General features: G+C 46.3%; 1 protein-coding gene and 5 non-coding genes across 6 annotated transcripts; 3 read left to right on the top strand and 3 right to left on the bottom strand.

Annotated features, from left to right (window-relative positions):
• Window positions 1-1,510: 1,510 nt before the first annotated feature.
• Window positions 1,511-4,550, bottom strand: LOC131556297 (gallinacin-11-like). The gene is made up of 3 exons (XM_058802774.1): window positions 4,493-4,550; window positions 2,828-2,956; window positions 1,511-1,638 (listed from the first exon to the last, which is right to left on the bottom strand). Exons 1-3 carry the CDS (start codon window positions 4,548-4,550, stop codon window positions 1,511-1,513), a joined length of 315 nt encoding a protein of 104 aa, XP_058658757.1.
• A 4,075-nt stretch (window positions 4,551-8,625) lies between these two features.
• Window positions 8,626-8,697, top strand: TRNAW-CCA (transfer RNA tryptophan (anticodon CCA)). The gene has a single exon. It is a non-coding gene; the product is annotated as a tRNA-Trp (tRNA).
• A 1,651-nt stretch (window positions 8,698-10,348) lies between these two features.
• TRNAR-ACG (transfer RNA arginine (anticodon ACG)) lies at window positions 10,349-10,421 on the top strand. The gene has a single exon. It is a non-coding gene; the product is annotated as a tRNA-Arg (tRNA).
• A 1,420-nt stretch (window positions 10,422-11,841) lies between these two features.
• On the bottom strand, window positions 11,842-11,914 carry TRNAC-ACA (transfer RNA cysteine (anticodon ACA)). Its single transcript has one exon. It is a non-coding gene; the product is annotated as a tRNA-Cys (tRNA).
• Window positions 11,915-13,222: 1,308 nt separating this feature from the next.
• On the bottom strand, window positions 13,223-13,295 carry TRNAR-ACG (transfer RNA arginine (anticodon ACG)). Its single transcript has one exon. It is a non-coding gene; the product is annotated as a tRNA-Arg (tRNA).
• A 1,690-nt stretch (window positions 13,296-14,985) lies between these two features.
• Window positions 14,986-15,057, top strand: TRNAW-CCA (transfer RNA tryptophan (anticodon CCA)). The gene has a single exon. It is a non-coding gene; the product is annotated as a tRNA-Trp (tRNA).
• Window positions 15,058-21,131: the final 6,074 nt, after the last annotated feature.

Here is a 21,131-nt window from a genome sequence, read left to right as displayed (position 1 = left end):
TATTCCAGTCCTCAAAGTAACATTTGCTGCTGAGAAACCCTTTTGTGTCGTTCTGACCCAGCTCTGCTGCTCCAAACAATGCTGACTTTTTTCACATTCACTGGTTACTGGCTTTCCTGATTCCTCTCCTTGGCAGCTGGTAGAATTCCAGCAGGAAAAGAAGAAACTCAGGGAGATCCTCTGCTCTTTGCCTGGAGCAAAATCTCTTGGAAGTGACAGGGAGGAGAGAAGCAACCTGCAAGGGAAGAGTCCTGATGATCTGCAAGGAGAAGAAGGATGCAGGCTGGGAGTGATTAATTTTTAATCTGAGCTCGTGTGAATATTTTCTCCAGCTGAAACCTGGCTGGTTTTTTTTCCCAGCTTTGGCTTCCAAGGAATTTGGGAGGCTTCGTTCCTGAGTGTGATGAGCACACAGTGCTGCTGGAAGAGCTGTTAGTTCAGCAGTGCCCCTCATGGAGGTAAATCTGTGGTGGGTGTGCAGTTCTGGCTGTAAAATGTGATGTTCCAGCTGCCCTGCATGGCCTTGCTGTTTGCTGTCCCTTCAGCTGTGGCAATAAAACTGCTCCGTGAACTCAAACTAGCAGGCTAAGGAGTAAAATTAAAAGCCCCTTTCTCCCTAAAAAATACCCAAACAGAACAATGTAATTAGAGTAATACAGTCATTTAAATTGGAAAATGCCTCCAAGGTCATCGAGTCCAACCATTCCCCAGCTCTCCCAAGTCACCACTAAATCATGTCCCCAGATGCCATATCTATATCTTTTAAATCCCTCAGGGATGGGGACTCCATCACAGCCCTGGGCACCCTGTTTTAATGCCTGACCACCCTTTCCATGCAGAAATTCCTCCTGATGTCCAACCTGAACCTCCCCTGGTGCAGTTTGAGGCCATTTCCTCTCCTCCTGTCCCTGTTCCCTGGGAGCAGAGCCCGACCCTCCCTGGCTGTCCCCTCCTGTCAGGAGTTGTGCAGAGCCACAAGGTCCCCCCTGAGCCTCCTTTTCTCCAGGCTGAGCCCCTTCCCAGCTCCCTCAGCTGCTCCCTGAAGTGTCCAAGGATATGGAACACAATGCTCTGGGCTGTGTGACAAGATGGGAATCAGTCACAGGTTGGACTTGAAGACCTTGGAGATCTTTTCCAACCTCAATGATTCTGTGATTAAGTGTCCTCAGTCCTCTAAAGCATCCAAGTGTAAAATCAAACATAAATAAGATTATGCTGGTAAGAAGGATTAGGGGATGGAGTTTCCAAGGATACAACAGCAAATTTTTGTGCAATTCTGCATGTGGGTGTAATAGAGAGACATTTTGCCCCTTTCCATAAATAAATGAACTGTTAAACCTGTTTATTTAGCATTTATTGCCTTCTTTACATAAAGACACATGTCACCTCTAGTTAATTACACACTTTGCATGTTGAGAACAGCAGGCACGTCTATAACACTCGGAATAAAACTTGTTTGCTTTCTTGGCTGTTCCTTTCCATGGTTTTCTGCAGTCCCACGAGGTCCTTGTCACACTTCTGTGCAGCACTTCCATCCCCTGCGAGGGCAGAGCCCCTCCTGCTTCTGCAGACATCTGATTTCTGGGGGCACGCAATGGCCCCCCTCATCCTGGCAGATGTGGAAGTTGGATGTGGTGTCTGCAATTCAGAGGGGTTGAGTCAAACCAGGAAACCTGACACAGCCATCCAAACCATCTCATACACAAAAATTTTCGGGAGGTTGTGTTTACTGTGTCTCCCAAAGCAAAGATGAACTTTGGGGGTTATCACAGCACTTCTGTAAAAGAAGGAATTTGTGACCTACCAGCTTGGAAAAGAATTAACTGAGGCAGGGGTATTGTAAAGCTGTGAAAAAGATGGATGCAGAATGAGTACCTTTCAAGTAGGTGGTACTTAATAAAATTGTGAAGGGTGAGGTTTTAAAATAAATGGAAGGAATTCCTAACCTGGGGAGAAAAATCCAGTAAGGTCTTTTAAACACAAGGATGCCTGAATCTAAAAATCCTGAGCTGCAATTTCACAAAATCCAGGATAATATAAATACAATATAATATAATATAATATAATATAATATAAATAATATAAATAATATAAATAATATAAATAATATAAATAATATAAATAATATAATATAATATAATATAATATAATATAATATAATGATGTGGTTGTGGTCACTTTACACACATAGACTAACTGCAAGGAAATATCCACTTGTGACCAAGATGCTGGATCAGGAATCCTGATGAGGAACTTCAGGATTAGCACAGTTGTTTCTAAAGTATATATTCATGGATGATTTATGTTGAGGATTATCTATTGAGAAGCACAAAAAACAAGCAATTCTGGGAAGATTCAGATAAAGTAACAGGGTCAGTTGGCATCTATTAAGCACAGCAGGGTGGGTGCAGCCAGCAGTCCCCCAACAGATAATCATAGGAAGATTTACCACAGAAAGAGAACTCTCTATGGGCCAAAACTTTTATTTTATCTCCCCAGTTGGATGTAGAGCTTTGGCTTATTTTGGCCAGTCCCAAAGGCTCCACACTGAGGTCAATGGAGGAACACACAGGTCCCTCTTTGTACATGGAAAGAGATGGCTTAGACCCACACCTGGAAGTGTCCAGGGCCAGGTTGGACGGGCTTGGAGCAACCTGGGATAGTGGAAGGTGTCTCTGCCCATGGCAGGGGGTGGAATGAAATGAACTTTGAACTTCCTTCTGAACCAATCCATTCTGTGATTTGGAGGCAAAGTCTGTTTGGCTGAGTTCAGCCATTTTCCCCCCAAATTAATTAATTTCCCTCCTGTACAGGTTCCCACACATACCAACACAGCAGGTCCTGCGGCGCCGATAGCAGGTCCCAAAGGCAGCGAAGGGCTCCGGGCAGGATTTCAGGTGGAAGCAGTAGCCGTGGTATTCCAAACAACGAGAGGTGTCCCTGGGCAAGCCGAGACCTATAGGGGTGTAAGAGCCAGGAGCTCTCCAAAATGCAGTTTATTCTATTCCAAGAGGTTACAGCAGTCCAGGGTGGTGGGTGACAGAGCCTACAACTACAGCTGTCAGCTCCAGCTGCAGGCAGGCCTGGAGACCCTTTGGTTTTGGTTACATTGCATTATATACTTTTCTTTGCTGAGCATCTTAATACAGTAGAGGCAATCTATACCTTAACTTTTACCTATAGCCTATCATAACTACTATAATTACCATATTCATGTTATTATTCTTCAGTCACTAAAAGATTAAGCTAGAAGTTGTTTTTCAGTTTTTTTTGCAGTGGAAAATTCTGAGACCTTTTTTCTACTTGCAACATTTGCTGACTTGTTTGCCTGTGCTATCTTTCTGCTTGGTAAAAATATCTTCTTGTTTGAGGTGGGTTTATCCTTTGCTCTAAGTCACGAAAACCCTTCTAACTAACATACATTTTGCCTCCTTGGTTATCCAGGAAGACTCAGCAATTCTTTTCTTCTATATCAAAACTTGCTTCCATCTCTATTCCTTCGTCAGATTCTACATTCAAAAATCTTTCTGCCAAGCATGCATATCTGTGAGACTTTCTTGTCAAACTTTCATCCTTCCCAACAGAGGGGGAATGGGATTCCCAGTTGTGCTGCAGGATCAGTCCATTCTCATCTCCATTCCTCCTGCTGAAACCCCACAAACCCCAGTTAGGGATCTGACACAAATACCCCCAAAACCCAGAAGGTGGAGGAACTCATGGGACCTCAGAGCATTTAAAGGAAGGTTTTTGTACAGCTGGAGTGAAATACAGAGGAAATTTGATGGAAATTTTCTGAACATATCCTGGCAATTTGTGCTATAATGGGAAGGGACAGCCCAGTCTTGGAAGCTTCTGAGTTCTGTGACTGCCGTGCTGCAGGGACATGCAAGGGACATGCAAGGTCATCACATGCCCTGGATATAAAATTATGACTTTTAAAAACCCCCAAAAGCAGGATCTGGCTCAATTAACATGAACAAGCAGTTTGCCCAGTCCCTTCTTTCTCTGGAAGCCTTTCTCCACAGTGAGGAGTTTCATTAAGCATGAAGAACAGGTAGGATAAAAACACAATCAGAAAATAAGTCAGTGCAGCAGAAGTGCTGAGAAAGGGGAAACAAGAATATTCAGACAGATGAAGTCAGTGGTGCAGTTCAACCTGAACAATACCAGGGAGCACCTCTGCTCTCTTCTACCTACACAGAGAGGACAATTTGTAACCTAGGGGTTAGAAGAGGAGGTGATTTCCATGGCGCCACCATCCAATAGTGCCACAAAAGACATTTCAAAGAGTCATAGGACCCAACACCTGGCAGAAGCTTGTGTGGGGAGGTTCTGGTGTGACACCTGCTCACCACAGGTTAACTTTTCACTTCTGCTTTTAGATAAAGGGAGCTGCTCTAAGGAAAGGAGCTGAAGAGAACGTTCTGCACCACCACACAAGCGAGCTGTGCCTCCTGCACAGGCAAACCCCAGCGTGGGGCTTAGCCCTTACCTGGAACAGCCTGGAGGAGGAAAAGCAGGAGAGCCATGAGGCAGGAGAAGAGCTTCATGGTGGAAGATCTCAGCTGCAGCCTGGAGACAGGGCCACAATGCCAGAACCTTTGAGCAGGGGAGGAAGGAGCACTCTGGCATTTATAGGGCAGTGGGAACAGCTGGGGCTGTCTGGGGAACCTTGGCAGGGGAAGGCAGCAGGTACAGCCTGACCTCTGCATGTGGCTAAACCTGAACAATGGTTCAGGGGCACAAAAACAAGGGGACAAATAGCTCTGCCTGCCTGCCTGACCACTGGGAGGGCCCCTTGTCAATATGGGTCCACCCAGAGAGCATCATTAACTTGAAATGTCAATGTGGTTGGTAATGGATAGTCTGGAGGAAATTAACCATTGTTTGGGGGAAGAGAAGGCAGCTGGAATATCATAGAATCATCATGGAATAGAATAGTTTGGGTTGGAAAGGACATTAGAGATCATCCAGTCCACCCCCCTGCCATGGGCAGGGAGAGCTTTCACTATCCCAGGTTACTCCAAGCCCCATCCAACCTGGCCTTGCACACTTCCAGGGATCCAGGAGCAGCCACAGCTTCACTGGACAACAGAGAATATCTGATCCTACTGCTTGTCCTGTGATGCAACAGCTGTTCCCAAGATAAATAAATAAATTATAATGATAATTTGTGTGTACATTTTAAATGTACACAAACATATAAAATCATTGGGTTTTTTTTCCTGTGAAAGGTTCTGTGAAGAAAAACAAAGTGGACAGTTCTCCTGTCCATGCCAGGGGCTTGGAACGAGATGATTTTTCATATCCCTTTCATCCCAAAACCTTCTGCCACTGCATGTTTCTATGATACATGAGGTGCAGATTATCAGTTTTCAGGTGTCACCAGCAGCACCTTCAACTTTGCAGGTGCACAAAGAGCACGTGACAAGTGAGATTAATGAGTTTTCCTCTGCATTTGTCTGTACAGAGTTTGGATGATACCAACAGACACATGGAGGTGGCAGCTGACAGCTCAGGCTCTCCCTCCATCATTTACTTCAGACTCTTTCTGTGCAAGGTATTTTTTGATGTTGTTCTGACCCAGCGGCCTTGATATCAACAATAAAACCTCCCCCTGGGCCATGTGCATTGTTCTCTGACTGCCTCCCTGCTTTCTTTGTTTGCTCTCCATTGCAAATTTGCAGGTGCCATCAAGTCCTGGATGAGGAGAGGTGTTTGTGTCCATTTCCAGGTACTCCAGGGACAGGGATGAAACAAAGGCTGCAACAAGAACCCTTCAGCTGGCTCGAGTTCCCTCTGAATCCAAGGATATCCTAGCTGAGATATTCATGTCAGCTCTGTGACAGGATCTGTCGTACTTTGTCAGACTGGAGCAGACACTCAGCTTTCTCAGCAATTATTTTTTAAATCATAAAAATATGGTCTTGTTCTGTAGTGATGGTCTGGAAATGTTTGCCTTTTAAAATTTTATTTCCATGGGAGGTGAAGTACAAATTTAAAACCTTAAGTGTGTTAACAATAGTGGAAGAGGAGTGATTGCCCAGTAATTTCACATACAAAATCCCTCCCCATCATTTCCAGCATGTCCTCACTATCAGACCACAAGTGCTGATACAATCACAGTCCCCTTCAAATTAGGATCAGAAATTACCCCAGTAAAAAACCCAACTCTTTGAAATTCAAGGACTGTCTCAGTCTGCCTTGATGCCTCTGCACTTTGTTTGCTCTTTTTTTGTTCTCCTCCTTTCCCGAGTTACTTTCCCAGGTTATTCCAGGTCAGAGACATGTTTTATATGGATCACAAAATAAATGTTCACACACAGTAGAAGTTCTGCCCCTTGTCTAAGGATCTAATGTGAGAAGATGCTGAGGGAGCTGGGAAAGGGGCTCAGCCTGGAGAAAAGGAGGCTCAGGGGGGACCTTGTGGCTCTGCACAACTCCCTGACAGGAGGGGACAGCCAGGGGTGGGTCAGGATTTTCTCCCAAGAAACAAGGGACAGAGCACCTCAAATTGCATCAGGGGAGGTTTAGATTGGAAATTAGGAACAATGCCTTCACAGAAACCTCTGTCCAGCCCTGGCACAGCTGCCCAGGGCACTGGTGGCGTCCCCATCCCTGTAGGGTTTTGCTGATCTGGCCTGGGACTCACATCCCTTTGAGTAAGGGAGTTTTTATGAGAAGGGAAGACTTATTCATTTTGAAGTTTTCAGTAATGGGATAGCTCTGAAAATAATACCTGGGACACTAAATTTATGGGAAACATCTGCTGTCCCAAAGCGCTTAGCCAGATTTGTGTTACAGCAATGTAAATCAGCAGGATTTGACTGCAGTTGGGCTGAAGTGGTCCTGAAGCTGGCTGAAAACGTGACTTTATTTACAACATTGTGAAGAGCAAGTGACAGAGTGGGATGAATGAGGAGAGGTGCCACTGGGGGTGGTCAGCAGGGAAAAATATGGGGAAAAAAATCTAATAGCAGCCATTGGGGTTGAACAGACAAAAACTTTGGGCTGTGGAGGAAAAAACACTGTATTTCCAGGAAGAAAACAAGCTGAATTTCCAGTTTGGTCTTGGGATAGAGGATTCTTCACTGAACAAAATTAATCTCGAGCCTGATTTACAGCTCATGGAGCCCATGAGCTGGTTCCTGGCTCCCTCTTGTGGGAAAAGGAGCTGGAGGAGGAAGGGACCTCATGGCGCAGAATTTGCTCTGGTGGAAAGGTGAAAGCAAGAGGAAATACCTCTTTGCTCCATCCTCAGCAGTGGTAATTCACAGAGTAAATGCATGGTGATTATTAATATGTTTGGACAGCAGAGGTGGGATTTGGTTTCAGGCATCAAATTTTAGAGACGAATCAAACTTTTGGAGAGAGTCACATTCAGGATAAGTATTTAACTATAATATTTTCTAACCTCATGGAATTTTATAACATTTCTACAACTTCAGAAATCTCTGTAACTATAGCAATACTGACAGCTCTGCTCTTACCAGGATTAGGCTGAGCCAGGGAGGAGTTTCCTGGTGCTTTGCCCATTGCACTGCTGCCCCAGCCCCTGCCTGTATTGCCCCTCTCCCGACACCCTGGTACCCAGCAGGCTGTCTCCAGCATGTCTCCATGGGGTGGGAATGAAGCTGGGAATGGAGTTGGAGAGGGCTAAGGAAGGCTTCACCTCCTTTCTGATACTGTTGTCCATGGCAGCTTTGCCTTAAGCACCCATGGGGAAAGGACTGGGCAGCTGCAGTGGTGGGACAAGGGGACAAGGGAGCATCCTGCCCTCCTTGCAGGAGCTCCAGGTGCCTCTCCCAGCTACCACAGGGCTGTGGCTGGGGCAGGACATCAGGAGCTGTGACCAGTCTGAGCCCATGGATGCTCCACTCTACCAAAAACATGTCTGAGTCCACAGCCAAAACCATTTCTGAGTTCACAGCCAAAATCCACCTTGGGCTGTCCTGTGTTCCCCCCCCAAGCCACCATCTGTCACAGACATCTTTTCTTGAAAATGCTTTCTTTAGGATTTTTTCTTTTTGAGAAGCTGAGAGGCTTCAGGAACAAAATGTAAATAATAGTTATCTGTTGCTGTAGAAGTCAACAGAAAGATCTTTGATTGGCCCATCTTAGATGTTTATAATTAATGGCTAATCACAGCTCAGCTACCTTGGACAGAGTCTGAAGCAACTGCCTTTGTTACTATTCTATTCTATTCTATTCTATTCTATTCTATTCTATTCTATTCTATTCTATTCTTAGCTTAGCTAGCCTTCTGAGATGAAACCTTTTCTTCTATTCCTTTAGTATAGTTTTAATGTAATATATATAATAAAATAATAAATTAAGCCTTCTGAGTCAGATCTCTATCTCTTCCCTCATCCTAAGCCCCCTGTGAACACTGTCACAACCACCCTCCCTTGGAGCATCCCTGAGCCCTCACTGACCCTGTAGCTCCCCTCATCCCACCCCACACCTCCATCCTGCAGCCTGGGCTGGTCTCTGCAGCCGCCCTCCCCTCAGGCTGCCCCTCCACAGCCACAGCTCTGCTCCCGGGGTGCAGGGACACCCCAGGGTGGTCCCCATGGAGAGGACATTCCCAGGGGGCAATGTGGGGCCCCTGGACCCCTTCACCCTGACCTCGTGGCGCAAGGGCAGTGCGTCTGACTCCAGATCAGAAGGCTGTGTGTTCAAATCACACCGGGGTCAGTCTGGGCCACCACTGACGCCCCTCTGCTTTTCTGGGGGGCTGTACTGTGGGAGGGTATCTTAGCCTGGGGGTGTATATTCTATTTCCATCTGTTAGAGGTGGCACAGTTTCTTCTGTTCGTTGGGAAGTTTTCTTTCTCTTACACAATCAATCCTCCCTTCAGTAGATATCTTCTGTCAATGGGCCAGTGAGTGTCCCTGCATGGCTGTTAAAATTACATCATCCCATTGGCAGATGCTCTGCCCAGAGGGAGGAGCCAAGCATTCCTACCTGGATATAATCTGAGGTTTGGAACACCACAGGTAATCTTTTGCAGTGGAATCCCAGAGGAGCAGCTTACTTCTCCTCTGCATTCCCAGAGGAAGACCAGGCCCATCTACAGCACCACTGGACCTTCAGAGGAAAAATCCACCCTCCTACAGGATCCCTGCTCCAAAAGAACCACAGCCGGCACTGCTGGAGGGCTGCAACCACCATTTAGTGGGACTGCTGCCAAAATCCTGACCCACAGGGGGTCAGGGCATATTCTGACTCTGACAGTGGTTTGTTTTCTTTTTGTACTATTGCATTTGTATTTTTAATTTTCCTAGTAAAGAACTGTTACTGCTCTTCCCATATCTTTGCCTGAGAGCCCCTTAATTTCAAAATTATGATAATTCAGAGGGAGGGGATTTGCATTTTCCATTTCAAGGAAGGCTCCTGCCTTCTTTAGCCGACACCTGTCTGTTCAAACCAAGACAGAGGGGCAGGACTCAGGGTGTAGGGACATGGACTAGACTATATGGGGAACATGATGCCCAGAGTTCTCCTATGAGCAGGGAGCTGTGCTGGATGGAAATTATGGGTCAGGATGCAAGCAGGGAGGTTGCATTGTGGTGGGTGTCTGCCATAATTTACCTCAAGAAGGAGTTAATGCCTTCCTCAGAAAAATGCAGGAAACTTTTTAACTCCAGTCTCAATCAATTCTGGAGGAGCTGGACATGCTTCCCTGGCATGTTAACACGGGGTGGTAGGGTCAGTCCAGGGGACTGAATATCTCCAAGGATCTGGAGATGTCTGGAGGGGAATCAAGAGCAATTAAACTGTGTAGGATTATGGGGAAAAGGGCAAGTTTCTGATGAAAAACATGGAAAGAATTTTTTCAAGAATATTGAGAAAGACTGTCTGGAAAGCTCTAGTCTGGGAAATCACAGCTCGGGCTCTGCCTGAACACTGTGGAAACAACCCCTAATTATCCGTGCCCAATGGAAGAAAGATGTGAAAAAAATGAAAGGCCAAGGATTTACCAAATGCAGACCATCCTAGACCAAAACAATACATTTATTTGAAGAGATGATTTCTTTGGTAGTCAAGTGGACACTGAGGAAAATCATTTCTCTTGGCTTTGGTTTCACCTCTGACAAGGTCTCCCAGACGTGTCCCTGCAGCAGGACACACACACAGAGCAGCTGAGCTCAATCCAAAGGCAAAGCAAAGGGCCAGGACCGGGCACTGAGCAGGTTGGGGTCAGGGGCTGGGGGTCCAGGGGACCCTTCACTGCTGGATGCTGAACTGGGTGTGCTTTGGGGTCTCTGTGGTAGGGGCAGAGGCTGTTCCACACAAGGAAGGACATGGCCAGCCTGGCAGGGACATGGGGGTGACCAGGGGACAGGGCCAGTGGTGCAATGGACAACGCGCCTGACTACGGATCAGGAGATTGCAGGTTCGACTCCTGCCTGGCTCAACACTTTTAGCCCAGGCAAATTCCTCCTGCTCCCTTCTCTCTGAGCACCTTCCTTCTCCCGACCATCATCCATCCTCCCTCAAGCTCCTCATGTCCTGTCCCACACTCCAAAAGGAGCAGGGATGGAGCCCACACCAGAGCCAGGGACGCCACAGCAAATCCCACAGCAAAATGCAGGTGCCTCCTGGCAATGCAGGTGCCTCCAGAACTGCTGTCCCACAGCCAGGACAGAGCCAGCACTCCCAGGATGTCCTGGCACCTCATGTGCCCTGGTACCAAGCCCCTTCCAAGGCTCACACTGGTCCTGCTGCCCTTTGTCAGTGCCTTGACAAATTCTGCTCTGGGAGCAGTGCCCTGCTCACAGCTTTGATGTCACAAAATTATATTCTTGTGATGGTGATATTGGAGAGATGGGAAAAAAAGCCTGGAAGGTTAAGGACGTCAGGAAGACAGCTGTCCCTTGTCACCTCCATCACCAGCTTCAGGGTGATCCAGGCAGGGCTTGAACCTGCAGACTCCTGATCCATAGTTGGATCTGTTCATTGAGAAACTGGCCCCAGCCTCTGATCCCACCTGCTGTCCTCACTTCAGGAACACCTGGATTTATTGGTGGTTAAAGGGAAGTGGCAGGATCTCACCTTGCTCCCACCTGCCCATTCCATTCAGCCTTGTCCTCCTCACCTGTGGTACCCCCGCTTCCACCACCCAGGAGAGGAGGTGCCTGTACTGAGCTCCAGGCTCAGCTCAGCTGCTCTGGAGGGTTGGAGGGCACATCTTGCCTTCCTATGGGATATGTGGTTAAACTTCCCAGGCTATATAGAACTCCCTGGAGTTGTGGTGCCCACTGGAGGGGAAAGCTTAGCCCAAGGCCATCTCCACTTGCTCCAGCCTGGTGACAGAGGAGTGGGCACGTGAGCTGTAGCGAGGAGATCTTGCTTGATGGCCAATTAGTCTGGGCTTTCCTACACATGGGAAACTTCAACCTTTCTGGCCCAAGCCACAGACACAGTGAAGGTACGAAACAGTGATGACAGAACGAGTGTGCAAATGTGGGATGAAGCAACAAAAGAACATGGAAATGGGAATGTTACATCAAATAACAGTGATTCATGTAGAAATGATACATGGCGGTCTCCAGTCCAGAATTCTGCTTAATTTTTGACATGCAGATGAGGACTGCATGCTCAGACTCTGGATATTTCCAAGGATGTAGAGGGTACAGCCTCTCTGGGCTCCTCTCTTGGTGATTTGCCATCTCACAGAGAATTTTTTTCACCAGTAAGTCCAGTCAGAGCCTGCCCTGATGAGAGGAAGTTTTGCTGTGCAGGAAGGGACAACACCAGGGAGAGGCAGGGCACCATGGGGGAAGATGTCCCATGTCACCATCAATGTGACAGCCAGGCTGTGGGCAGGAAAATTGCAAGCCAGGCAGGAGTCGAACCTGCAATCTCCTGATCTGTAGTCAGGCGCGTTGTCCATTGCACCACTGGCCCGGCCCTCATGGAACCCTGGGTGGGCTTTGTGACAGAATTAATCAAGTATAGGTAAAAATAGATTTTAGGAGATCCCTGGGAAGCAGGTGATCTAATCCCTGCTCAGAGCACAATGGTCTTTGACATCAGGTTGTAGCCAAATTTTAAATAACTCCAAGACTGGAAACTCCAAAGCTTCTCTGAGATCTTCTCCTACTTTGAGACCATTGCTGTCACATGGAGAACTTGGCAAGAAAGGGCAGCAGGACCAGGGTGACCTGTGGAGGGGGCTGGGACCAGAGCACACAAGTGTCAGGACATCCTGGGAGTGCTGGCCCTGTCCTGGCTGTGGGACAGCCGTTCTGGAGGCACCTGCATTCCACTGTGGGATTTTCTGTGGTGCCCCTGGTTCTGGTGTGGACTCCATTTCTGTCACCAGGCTGGAGCTTGAAGGAGGCAGCCTTGGGCTAAGCTTTCCCCTCCAGTGGGCACCACAACTCCAGGGAGTTCTATATAGCCTGGGAAGTTTAACCACATATCCCATAGGAAGGCAAGATGTGCCCTCCAACCCTCCAGAGCAGCTGAGCTGAGCCTGGAGCTCAGTACAGGCACCTCCTCTCCTGGGTGGTGGAAGCGGGGGTACCACAGGTGAGGAGGACAAGGCTGAATGGAATGGGCAGGTGGGAGCAAGGTGAGATCCTGCCACTTCCCTTTAACCACCAATAAATCCAGGTGTTCCTGAAGTGAGGACAGCAGGTGGGATCAGAGGCTGGGGCCAGTTTCTCAATGAACAGATCCAACTATGGATCAGGAGTCTGCAGGTTCAAGCCCTGCCTGGATCACCCTGAAGCTGGTGATGGAGGTGACAAGGGACAGCTGTCTTCCTGACGTCCTTAACCTTCCAGGCTTTTTTTCCCATCTCTCCAATATCACCATCACAAGAATATAATTTTGTGACATCAAAGCTGTGAGCAGGGCACTGCTCCCAGAGCAGAATTTGTCAAGGCACTGACAAAGGGCAGCAGGACCAGTGTGAGCCTTGGAAGGGGCTTGGTACCAGGGCACATGAGGTGCCAGGACATCCTGGGAGTGCTGGCTCTGTCCTGGCTGTGGGACAGCAGTTCTGGAGGCACCTGCATTGCCAGGAGGCACCTGCATTTTGCTGTGGGATTTGCTGTGGCGTCCCTGGCTCTGGTGTGGGCTCCATCCCTGCTCCTTTTGGAGTGTGGGACAGGACATGAGGAGCTTGAGGGAGGATGGATGATGGTCGGGAGAAGGAAGGTGCTCAGAGAGAAGGGAGCAGGAGGAATTTGCCTGGGCTAAAAGTGTTGAGCCAGGCAGGAGTCGAACCTGCAATCTCCTGATCCGTAGTCAGGCGCGTTGTCCATTGCGCCACTGGCCCTGTCCCCTGGTCACCCCCATGTCCCTGCCAGGCTGGCCATGTCCTTCCTTGTGTGGAACAGCCTCTGCCCCTACCACAGAGACCCCAAAGCACACCCAGTTCAGCATCCAGCAGTGAAGGGTCCCCTGGACCCCCAGCCCCTGACCCCAACCTGCTCAGTGCCCGGTCCTGGCCCTTTGCTTTGCCTTTGGATTGAGCTCAGCTGCTCTGTGTGTGTGTCCTGCTGCAGGGACACGTCTGGGAGACCTTGTCAGAGGTGAAACCAAAGCCAAGAGAAATGATTTTCCTCAGTGTCCATTCGGCCATCAAGGAAGGAATTGTATCATCCCAGAGTGTTCTGCCCTTGGGAAGTCCATGGTCCCTGTCTCCAGCCATCATCACATTTTTCCTTCATTTCAGGAATATTCTCACCTGGCCTCTGAGGTGGGATGTATCAGACTCTTCTTTTTTACTTTTTTCTTGAGAAAAACTCGTCATGCTGTTCATCAGAAACCTCTCTCTATTTCCATCATATTACACTGAACTATTGTCCTTAAACACTCCAGGAGTCCCCTGATTGACTGTATCAGCCCACACTGGTGTTCCAGGGAAATATCACATGGAGATAAGTCCAGATCCCCCAGGAGCGACTGAGTCTGCAGTTGTGAAGCTCTTTCCTCTTTTCAGAGAAAGCCTTCCCTCCCTTCAGCTTCCTCATGAGGCAAAGTGCAGCAGACACCTACTCACCCACCACACCTCCCTGCTTTGTCCTGCACTTTGGTTATGGCCTGTTCCCTGTGAATTATGGGTTTCATACATCTTCCAGGTGAATGGGGTTTCAGTCCCCAGGGAGGTGCTGAGCTGTGGAGTTTTTGCCCTTTTTTTGTTAAGGCTGGGCTTAAATGCGTGAGATGGAATTTCATGTTTGGACTCAGATGTTTATTAGTTCTTATCTATATTATAGTTTTACAAACTGTGAGTTCTACAGTATTTTATTTTAACAAAATAAAAATGGAGTTGTATCTCTCCCTATATAAGGTTTTTTTAAGGATAAACTGCTTAATTAAGGAATGGCACAAATTATTTTTATTTTTGACTTAATAACTAACTACTTGTGGCTTGCAATGAGAATTTTTAAAATCAATTACACAATACTACTCAAACTTAAAAAGAAGAAGGTGAAGAAGAAGGACTAGTTTCTGCTCTAAAACTTCTATTTTGTTTCATATATATTACTATATTCTAGGACTTTAAACTCTAAGTTTTCTACTATGTGATATTACACTCTTCTATTCAAAGTCCACACCCATAATCCCAGTTCTATGGAAATTTTGGAAGCTTTCTCCACAGCTTCAGGTCAAATGCAGTGTTCTCTTGGGGATCAGTGCCTGACAGCACAGAAAGTCTAGAATCCTTAGTAACCAGGGTTCCAACACTGGGCCACCCTTTTTTCTGTCCCTCTGGAGACACCACATCCAGGAGTGTGTCTCCTGGGAGAAGCTCTGCAGGGCTGCTCTGGGCAGGGGCCATTTTTAGCCTTCTTCCTCTGAAGCATCTCGTTTAGATATTCTAAATATCTAGAATATTTTGCTTTGCAAGGCAAGGCAGGCAACAATGGTGCCACTCCTCTGCCAGGTGAAGTAAAACTCCCATTCCCTCAAAGAATGCCCCACATTCCAGAATGATATTTGAGCAGAGAAGGCTCCACCCTGACCTCGTGGCGCAATGGTAGCGCGTCTGACTCCAGATCAGAAGGCTGTGTGTTCAAATCACACCGGGGTCATGTCCCCTTGCATCTTCTAGATGCTCCCTTTTGCCCTCCCACTCCATAACTCTGTATCCCAAATCCCTTCAGAAGGGCAGTGCATGACCATGGCAGAGTGGTCTTTCCTTGCTGGATGAGTGTTAAAAGTTTCTTCAAAGTATCACTTCAGCTTTCCCTTTCTCTATGTTTGAAAAGCTGATAGGAATAGAGGGGACCTCAGATGTGGCTTCGTGTCTGGATATCAATTCTTCTGGTCCCAAAATCCCTTTGGAAAGGCAAGGAACTGTTAGGGGGGATAAAATCCCTTAGTATGTTCTTCCTCAGATGGAATAATGCCAATTTCTCCCCATCTCTCTCCACATCCCTCATATTCAACTTCCCCACCACCTTGATGGCTCTCACTGAATTTGCTTCACTGTGTCAGTGAGTTTTTTTGTTGATTCTGTTGAAACATCTGGCTGTGGCGAGCCTAAGCTGAGCCATCAGGACTGGTCATCAGGATCTTTAACTCTCTTCTTAGTCTTCTCTTGATTCTCCATGGTGAGATGGACGGAGGGGATGGAGGGCTGGAAAAAAGGCTTGAAGGACCTTATATGAGTCATTATTCATAAAAAGTAGTTGAATTCCTTTAAGGGCTCTTTCAAGGTGAATTTAAAGATATATTAACAGGAGAAATACTGAGATAAGACAATGGATCAATAAGAAAGACAAGAACCTAAGATCCTTTATTCCACAACTCCTGGAGTGCCACCAAAGGGTTGAGTGAGCAGGGATTTCCTCAAGATGTCGCTGCCTCACTGCTTTCAATGTCACAGAATCATCGAGGTTGGAAAAGACCTCCAAGATCATTAAATCAAATGTCCTTGTCCTTATGGCTCTGTCTCCATAATGTGATTTTCTGTCTCTTGACTTCTCAGAATGGAAAGAAACTCAGGCATTTCATTTTGTAAATCTTCCACAGATGAAAAAGCCCCAGATAGCACAATTTTCAAGATGCTGTTGTTGGGACAACCGGCATTCTCTTGAAAGGATATTTGGTAGGAAGCATTATTCTTGTAGACTTCTCATCAAAAGTATTTTCACTGCAGGCAATGGGAACAGTTTTACATTTCATAAAAAATGCTGAGTTCACAACTATTCTCACTTTTCAAAGGGCCAAACTCTTAAGACTTCTGAAAGCCTTTTTTTTTTCTTTTAAGCCAGAGCATTTTCAGTCACAATCTAGGGAAGGTGTCCCTGCCCATGACAGAGGGGTTGGAACAGGAGGATCTTCAAGGTCCCCTTTCAACACAAACCTTTTGATGATTCTATGAAGAGCCTGGTGATGAGATTTAATCAAAGGGACACTTTAACAGAGAGTAGAACTTTGTGTCTCCCATTCAAGGAAAGTTGTCACAAGCTACTTAATAACCAAGATAATTTAATAATTTTGAGACTCTCCAAATGTTTCCAGTTAAAATACTCTGTCTTGCATAAACAAGGACATCTTTGAGGCCATATCAAATGGGAAATGTGAGGGGGAAAAGCTTAAAATATTCCATATTGCTGTAAATTCCTGTAACAAGTCCTCTTTCCTATATAACTTTATTTTCCAGTGAAAATCCAGTTCTCAGAGAATTATGATCAGCCCTATCGAGGTCTGTTACACAAAGTAGTTTACTCTGAATATTGTCTTAGAAATAGCTTGACCAGAGGAGGATGTGAAACCTGAAGCGGGCACTCCACACAGTGACAGATTGGGTTCAATTCTGGACTTTTTGTGTCCAGTGGAAATGTTTTTCTGTAGAAACTTGAAGTATATTTTTTTAGGCAGCAAGGTTGGTTTGTTTTCTTTTGCTTTTTTTTCTGTCTGTATAAGCAACAGTGTCACTCTTGTGTCACCAGGCTTCCTTCTAGAATGATCCCATGACTGTTTTGGACACTGAAGTTTTGTTTTCATTTCTCTCCACCCTGTTGGTTCAAGTCTCAGTGTCCAAGCTCAGGACAAGGCCACATCTCCCTGTGAGTGACCAAGGAAAGGTTGTTTTTGGTCTGCTGACCTTCCTAAGGATAAAGACCACAGAAACACAGAATGGAAAAGGTTGGAAGGCACCACTGGAAGTCATTTGGCCCAACCTTCCTGCTCAAGCAGACTCATCCTAGAAGACATTGCTCAGGATTGTGTCCAGACAATTCTGGAATATCTCTAGTGAGGGAGATTCCACCTCCTCTCTGGGCAACTTGTAGGTCCTCCTGTTTGTGGAGAGAGGATAATTTCATGCCAAAAGAGAGATCTTTAGCCTCTATTCCCTCAGCACTTGAACCAATCAATGAAGAGACTGATGGAGAAGTGATGGACGAACCTATTAACATTTAGACACCAGGAGGAATTTCTTCATGGAAAGGGTGCTCAGGAGTTGGGATGGGCTGCCCAGGGAGGTGGTGGAGTTTCCATCCCTGGAAGTGTCCATGGAATTACTGGACATGGCACTCAGTGCTCTGACAAGGTGGGGATCAATCACGGGTTGGACTCGGTGGTCTGGGAGATCTTTTCCAACTTAAATAATTCAGTAATTCTGTGATTCTAACAGATTTTGTGTCTCCCATTTCCTCTGGCCAAGCCTGTCCCTGGTGCTGTCATCCCTTCCCTGTTTACATCCACATCTCACTCCTGCCTTAGTGTGCAGCAGGATGGGGGTGTCAGGGCTGTGATTGCTCAGTCTTCCATGTGGGGATGAATTTTTATAAATATCTTCAGCAATGGCATGGAAAAAAACCCCTAAGAGTAGGGTTTTGGCAATTTTATTCCAGCTATTTAAAAGCCCCACTGACATCAAGGAACTTCATAAAATGGACCAAGTGGGAAAATATATAACAGAAGTACTTGGGGGTAATGGATTTAGGGGAAAATAACCCAGGTTGTGACACTGGGTAATTTATTTCCCAACGTACATTTTGTTGACAGCATGTGGTTGATATTTATCTTTCTCTGCAATCAGGAGGCAGAAGGGTTTTCAGTTTGTACACTGATATCTTTAAAATCAGGCCATAAACCAGTATGGGATGGATTATCAGCTAAGAATCTTCAAGAGAGAAATATTTCCTTGGATTACTTTCATGGAAAAACAACAATAAAAAAAGGCTCAAAGCAATTTCTTATCTCTATCTCTGTTGCAATACCCAAGCCTGAAAATCATCAAGCTTCTTTGCCATCAGATTTCAGACTTTAATTCATAATTAATTTCTTGAAAACTCTTTTTTTCTAGTTTTTCAGCTGTTTTGCCAGGTGCAGACCCAGAATGTACTCATGAATGATTTTCAGTTTGTTGTCTTAGAAACTGGGTGAATATTAGAACAAATTCCAAGAAAACCTGGACAAAGCACAGGGACCACCCTTGTAAGCAGACACCAATGCTGGCAGAGATGTAATCAAGAGTAGATTTTAAAAACGAATAAATGTCTAAATGAATGCAAGCCAGAGCTCATCAGTACCCACCATTCTAATTTCATTCCCTGCTCTATCACAGTCCATTTGCTTTTCAAAGCCCCAAAAGTGTGTTAGACACTTTTTGTGCCTTATATTTGCAGTGCAGAGGTCATGATGGGAATTTTTCCCAAGGAAAAAAAAGGCAAGATGGAGCAGATGGCCTTGCTGAGCATATCACTCCCCATCTCCAAGGTTGATAGCGAAATAATATAGCTCTAAGACTTTTGAGCATGGAAAATCAACCAAATTTCTTTCCTTTCCCTGAATTTTCCCTTGGGATTTTGTCTCTTATGTAAGAACTGTCCCTTATGTAAGGAGCTGTCTGCAAATGGGATTTGATCCAACACCTGGCTTGCTCCTTCCTTCCTTCCTTCCTTCCTTCCTTCCTTCCTTCCTTCCTTCCTTCCTTCCTTCCTTCCTTCCTTCCTTCCTTCCTTCCTTCCTTCCTTCCTTCCTTCCTTCCTTCCTTCCTTCCTTCCTTCCTTCCTTCCTTCCTTCCTTCCTTCCTTCCTTCCTTCCTTCCTTCCTTCCTTCCTTCCTTCCTTCCTTCCTTCCTTCCTTCCTTCCTTCCTTCCTTCCTTCCTTCCTTCCTTCCGAGATTTTATATCATATTCCTGTAACCAAAACTGTTCTTGCAACTAAATCACTCCACAAGACCTATGTCCTTTACATGGTGGAAGTGGCTGATTAAATACAGAACTGCTGTAATCTGAAAGGCCAATTAAATTTTAGGGTAAAAGCCAGAGATTTCACTTACTTGTGGTGTGATTGCAACAGCTTGAGTCCAAATAATGTATCAGCAAAACTGCTGAGTGTCCTGGGGCAGGAGGAGTGAGTGGAGGGGAGGGAGGGAAGGAAAAGCTCTGTATACCCTCTCCTGTGAGAACATGCATCTCAAAATGTCCTGGAGCAGCACCATGTCCATGCTGGCATTAAAGCAGTGTAGGGACAAAGGTACAGGGCCTGGCTCTGTAATATTGGCTAAACTGGCTCAGTTTGGGCCCAGAACAACTGTATAGGGGCGCTGGTGTGGGTTAGGAACCACTCCCTGTGGATAGTTTTAATCCAGCCACCTGTTCCTGAAGCTGAAGGAATTTAACAGTACGGATGTGGCCAGCCACCCTTGTTGCCCCAAAATCACAGAATGGTTTGGGCTGGAAATGACCTTTGCACCCACACCCACAAACTCAACCTCACTGCCCCTCTGGAGGGCTGGAGATGGAGTAAAAGATGGGCTAAACTTTATTTTACCCCCCCAGCAAAGGCGTGGGAGTGAAAATGTGCAGATGACTTGAGACATGAAGCCCTTAATGCTGCTAGGAAATCTTGGCCTTTCCAAAGTTTCCTAGAAGTGTGTGGCTCATTACCCAGGGGGAATCCCGTCCTTGAAGGAGGGGGCGAGGTGCTGCTGCTCAAGACGTGGTTTCCCAGGAAAGTCATGCACAGGGGAGCAGGAAATATTGGCCCTGTGTGGGTCTGTGGAGACCTCTGTACAGAGGGGGCTTGGGGTCATTGAAATAATCTCAAACATTTTGTAAACTTCAGCAGATGAGAGTCAGGACGGTTTATGCCATGTCAACATGTCTGTGAGGAAGTTAAAAAATTAACAACTCTGTGACTTCCCTGCATTTTAAGGGATTTTTTCATGCTGGAACTGTACAGCTGCTGCAATGTCAGCCCTGGAATCCTCCCAACTGAGACTGGAGCATGGAGACCAGCGTGGTGGGGAAAAATATCTGTGAATAGAGAGATGAAATAAAAGAGATTAAATGAAAGGAGAGGCAGAAAGTATATTTATGTGGTGCTCCCAGATAGACCACAGAATGGAACTTTTGGGTTGGATGGGACCTTAAAGATCATCTAGTTCCATCCTGTGCCATGGGCAGGGACACCTTCCACTATCCCAGGCTGCTCCAAGCCCTGTCCAACCTGGCCTTGGACACTTCCAGAGATCCAGGGGCAGCCACAGCTTTTCTGGGCACCCTGTGCCAGGGCCTCACCACCCTTATGCTTATCTCAAGGAGATATTTAAAGGATATCAGATATCAAGGAAATGCTCAGAGTCCTGTCTCTATGACTCCTAAGAAATATTATAGCCATCTAAAAAGTGCTTTCAATCAACAAATGGTGTAGTTCCAGGAAAAACTAATATCAAGGAGAAAAGTGTAAGAAAAAACATCAACTCAAATTTAAACTAGAACATGGGAAGCAAACAACTGGGTGATGTAGGAACAAGTGAAGAGACAGGCACTGCCACTTCTCATCCCCAGCAGATGTGGCCCATTGGGTGGGAGAAAGCAAACTCCACTCCCAGCTCTGGCCCCTGCATTACACAATGCCCTGATTGGCTCATTGGAAATCGGTGACATGCTTGATGATGTCATGGCTTGCACAACTGGGTTTTGTCCCTGATGTTGACCTTTGAAGCTGTGGGCTGCTTTACAGAGGGCTAGAAATGAGGTAACTGAGTAAATCAAAGTATCCAATTATTTCGGGTGACTCCTCCAGCTGGTTTTCTCTGTTCTTTAAAAGTGTCAAAGGCCAGGTTGGATGGGGCTTGGAGCAACCTGGAATAGTGGAAGGTGTCCCTGCTCATGGCAGGGGGTGGAACTGGATGTTCTTTAAT

This window comes from Ammospiza caudacuta, chromosome 3 (assembly GCF_027887145.1).
Source record: "Ammospiza caudacuta isolate bAmmCau1 chromosome 3, bAmmCau1.pri, whole genome shotgun sequence".
Taxonomy (NCBI): domain Eukaryota; kingdom Metazoa; phylum Chordata; class Aves; order Passeriformes; family Passerellidae; genus Ammospiza; species Ammospiza caudacuta.
Note: the sequence above shows the minus strand (reverse complement) of the source record. Positions and strands in the feature narration are given on the sequence as shown.